We start from the raw sequence: 4,409 nt of genomic DNA on the forward strand, positions 1-4,409 counted from the left end.
CCCCCATTCTTGTTTGGAGTGTTGCCCATCATATTCTTCACTAAGTGAGTCAAATCATTCACACTTTGCTCAAGGTTTTGATTGGATGAAGAAGAGGTTCCCATTGAAGAAGTATTCCTTGTTCCCCTTTGATTTCTTCCATAATTTCTCGTAGTAGAGGCAAGTCTCTCAATGATTTCCTTGGCCTCCGCTATAGAAAAATTTTCCAACCCTCCTCCGGTAGCGGAATTGACCATTCTTTGATCATCTTGGCTTAGCCCTTCATAGAAGTTCACAAGAAGATCATCATCGCTCAACCCGTGGTAAGGGCATTGAGCTACCAACTTTTTGAACCTCTCCCAATACTCATACATGGTTTCACCATTGAGGTCTTGTTCTATGGTAGTAATGGCCTTCTTGGCACGGTTGTGACGGGCATCGGGGTAGTACTTATCAAGAAAAGCCGCCTTCATTGCCTTCCAAGTTGTTATAGATCCCGGTTCAAGATAAAAGAGCCAATCTTTGGCCGAGTCCAACAAAGAAAACGGGAAGGCCCGTAGTTTGAATTGATCTTCCGTCACCCCATTCGGAATAACACCTTCACACATCATGTGAAATTCCGAAAGGTGACGATTTGGGTCATTCCCCGCATGGCCATGGAACTTAGGCAAGTTATGGATAAAGAAGCCTTTTAGCTCGAAGTTCGCATTGGCTCCAAGAGGGGGATAGGTGATACACAAGGGTTTCTCATCATAATTTCGTGCTCGTATCTCCCGGATGGTTCTTGTGTCATTTGCCATATCGGGATACTCTACTTCAATTGGCTCTACGTCAATAGGATCTTCTTCAATAGGGGCTTCTAAAGGTGGTTCTTCTACTCTAGGTTCTCTTTGTGCTCTTTGGTACCAAGGGTTAGTAAATAGCCACGAATAGGCTCCAAAGGCGTCTTCTTCCACGGGAGTTGATTCACCGTGTTGTGGAGAACTAAACATACACCTTCGTACTAAACACACAAGTTAGAACTTCCTATTCTTTCTAACAACAAGAGGAGTAATAAAACAACTAAACATAAATTCACAAACTCAAGTTCTAGCTATGTTGCCCTTCCCCGGCAACGGCGCCAAAATTTGGTAAAGGAAAAGACTAGGTCGTTAATATACTAGAATTAAGCTACCAAATTAACAATTTATAAGCCAAACTATACTCTAGACTACTCTAAATGATAAAGTAATATAGTGCAAGTAAGGGTCGAACCCAAGAGAAGGTCTTTTAAGCCAAGTACTTGAATTGTAAACTATTGATTACTAATGACAAAGCTATAGACAAACAATGGTTATTCACAATGACAAACAATAGAGAGACATAAAAAGGGGGGTTTTAGAGTTGATTTGTGACATGAAACAAAGTGAAATTTGCAATCCTATTCTAACAAGCAATATAACAAACACTTGGTGAGTAAGATGATTCAATAATTAAGAGAACTTGGTGCAATCCTACAAGTTCCAACTTTTCTCAAAGCAAGATTCTTTTCTCTCTAATTTTCATTTACCCAACAACAATCCTCAAGCAAGTGATTACCACTATCTAAGCCAACAATGATAATCCTACTTCAACTACAAATTCTAACATTAAACCATGTAAGAATTGTAACCAAGAGCATGAAGAACAAAACCAAGAGGAAAGTAAATGGGATATCACAAAGATATGTTTAAACCAACAAATCCTATGATACAATCAATTTCTACTCACAAAGGTTGATACTTTAAACCAAGATAACAACAATCATGAGATGCTTCAACAAGTTATTACAAAAGCAAGCAACTTTGCAACAACAAGCAATAGATGAATGAAAAAGAGGCAAGGGTAATTACTTCTCACAACAAAACATTCATCATGTCATTAGAACTTAGAAATTGAAACAAATGAAAGAGTAGAGATTAAGAAGTCAATACAATGATAAAGATGGAAACTTGCAATGGATTACACCAAGTAGGGAAGAACTAGCCTTCCATAGTCTTCATAAAACCCAAAAACAAAGAAAGATTACAACTTGAATGCCAAATAAATTGTTCTTGCTACTACAAATTTCTAGAGATTATTCAATGCTTAGGTGGTAACTAGGTCTTCAAACATGAGGGGTATATATATGGGTGCACACCCTTCTAGGTTAAACACCTCAAAACAAGCCCAAAAACACGGAATGTTTACTTAAGCCCGTGTTTAAAAACAGATTTGCGCAGGCCTCTCTGAAGTCGGCGCAGGCTGCGCAGGCTGCGCAATTCTTGGCGCAGGCTGCGCCCCAGCTCGGGAGTCAGCTTCAAACTTCTCAACTTTTGCTTCCTTCTTTACTTTCCAAGCTTCACTCCTACTTCCTTCAACTGGTTTCTAGGCTACATGGGAGCTCCTTGCTGCTTGTCTTAACCTTTGAAGGGTGCTCTATGCCTCTCGGGTTTCGTTCATGAAGATCAATCGTCCAACCGAGGTGAATTACACAAGTTCAACCACATCAACCCCTATGCCAAGTGCTTAGGAAAAACATACTAAAAGACCCATATTAAAAGACACGAGGGCGATAAAATCACCCTCTTAGACCGACACAAAACGTTACTATCAAGATGCCAACACGGGTGGCATTTAAAGGGGTCTTCAATGACAAATATCTGGCTAATGATCATAACGAACGGTTCAACAACTTTAAGGAAGACGATTACAGACCACTAAAATCCAACTACGTTGTCCACCAAACCAACAACGGCGACATTCGTGTCATGAACAGGGAAACAAACTTGTGGTGGGGAGTTGGGGAACGTAATTGGATTAGATCCAATGTTGGCGGCGGCCAAGTGTCCGACACCAACCCTAACATCTTGTTTGAGGTCATCAAAATAGATGGCAATGTGATAGTGCTTCGTTCCCGAGACAACAACAAATTTTGTGACACCTTCACCAGCATCTTCCCGCGTTGGTTAAATGCAGGGTCGGTTACCGACTCTCGTGACGGCTACATGAAGGTGGAGGAACCGTAATATCGAGGAGGGTCACGGTTCACAATGCTGAATTCAGGTTGGATACAGTCCGTATTTACAACCACTCACGAGAAAGGATTCTAACATACACTGACGTCGACAATGGCGGTACTGAACCAATTGTAATAACGAGAACACTGTCAGAGGAAGTGACTGAAACCAAAGCCTGGCGTAATAGCCAATCACTTACGTTGGGTACAAGTATGAGTTTCAGCAGTGGAATCCCGAAGCTCGGCATTGGCCTCGAAATTACGTTTGAAGGGCAGTTCACGGAGGAGTATGAATGGTCTAAGACTGATGAAAGAAAACGGTCTATTTCCGAAACAGTGACTGTAACTGTGCCCCCTGGGAAAACGGCTAGACTTCTACTTATGGCTTCCAGTGCTTCCTTTGATATCCCCTTCTCTTACACTCAGACTGACCGATACGTCACCGGTGAAGATCCAATCACCACTATAGTCGATGATGGCATTTTTGCCGGTTCCAGTGTTTACTACTCCTATATCAAGACTGAACAGAGCTCGCTTTGACCGTATCCGTCCCTGCTGGCGTTGGGGTTACTTGGGTGTCTCGGCATTTACATTTCATTTCAATTCTGCACTAATAATTTGTGGTTGATGGATATCTACTCAATTTGCTCTTTACTTCTTTCTTCTTTGATTGTTGTTTACTTAGAATAATGTTGTTTTGGTTTCCTCCTACTTGCTGTAAACCTGTTAAGCAAGTGCTTGCCCTTAGCTGGGTGATAATAAAACTTTGATCAAAGTCTTGCTTCCATTATTCCACATATTTACCGAGAAATTTTTGGGTACACCATACCACGTCATCTTACACCCTTATCCAATAAGAATATTAGAATTAGCATATTGTTGGGTGGAAGCGTGAATATCTCTGTTGGGCCTATGCTGTACCAGTGTCCACCGTCCATAATAGTACGATATTATCCGCTTTGGGCCAAGCCATCACGGATTTACTCTTGGCTCCTTCTCAAAATGCCTCGTACTATTATATTTTGTAGACACTTACTCCCATCTTTATTCTACCGATGTGGGACATGGGTTTGCACCTTAACCCATACTCTCCATAAATAATAATAATAATAAAACAAAATTTAAGTGAAATATGATTAAAAGTTTATCATTGGTCTTGTACACGCGGTGTACCCAATTTTTTTTCATATTTTTACTCCCTTTAATTTTGATATGGCACTGAGCTTTTCAAAAGTCTTTTGTATAAGAGTTGCATAATATCTTAATAGAAAACCACTTTTTTTATTCACCTAAATGGCTAAATAGCCGTATAAAAATGCTTGTAAAAACTGTTTAATCATTTATTAGAGTAATTACAATGATTTTACATAATAAACGTTTGCCTGAAAACTCCTTGGAAAATCGATTTCGCCAA

At 40.2% G+C, this 4,409-nt stretch overlaps 1 protein-coding gene across 1 annotated transcript; it reads left to right on the forward strand.

Moving 5' to 3' along the window:
- Positions 1–2,594: 2,594 nt before the first annotated feature.
- Positions 2,595–3,535, forward strand: LOC141595665 (uncharacterized). Its single transcript, XM_074415631.1, has 2 exons — positions 2,595–3,001; positions 3,043–3,535. Exons 1-2 carry the CDS (start codon positions 2,595–2,597, stop codon positions 3,533–3,535), a joined length of 900 nt encoding a protein of 299 aa, XP_074271732.1.
- Positions 3,536–4,409: the final 874 nt, after the last annotated feature.

Source organism: Silene latifolia, chromosome 8, assembly GCF_048544455.1.
Source record: "Silene latifolia isolate original U9 population chromosome 8, ASM4854445v1, whole genome shotgun sequence".
Lineage (NCBI taxonomy): Eukaryota > Viridiplantae > Streptophyta > Magnoliopsida > Caryophyllales > Caryophyllaceae > Silene > Silene latifolia.

Bases quoted from the DNA above. Each gene is read 5' to 3' on its own strand.
- LOC141595665 (XM_074415631.1), top strand. From the start codon at position 2,595: ATGCCAACACGGGTGGCATTTAAAGGGGTCTTCAATGACAAATATCTG. The intron at 3,002-3,042 runs GTAATATCGAGG...TGCTGAATTCAG, and splicing joins TACATGAAGGTGGAGGAACC to GTTGGATACAGTCCGTATTT.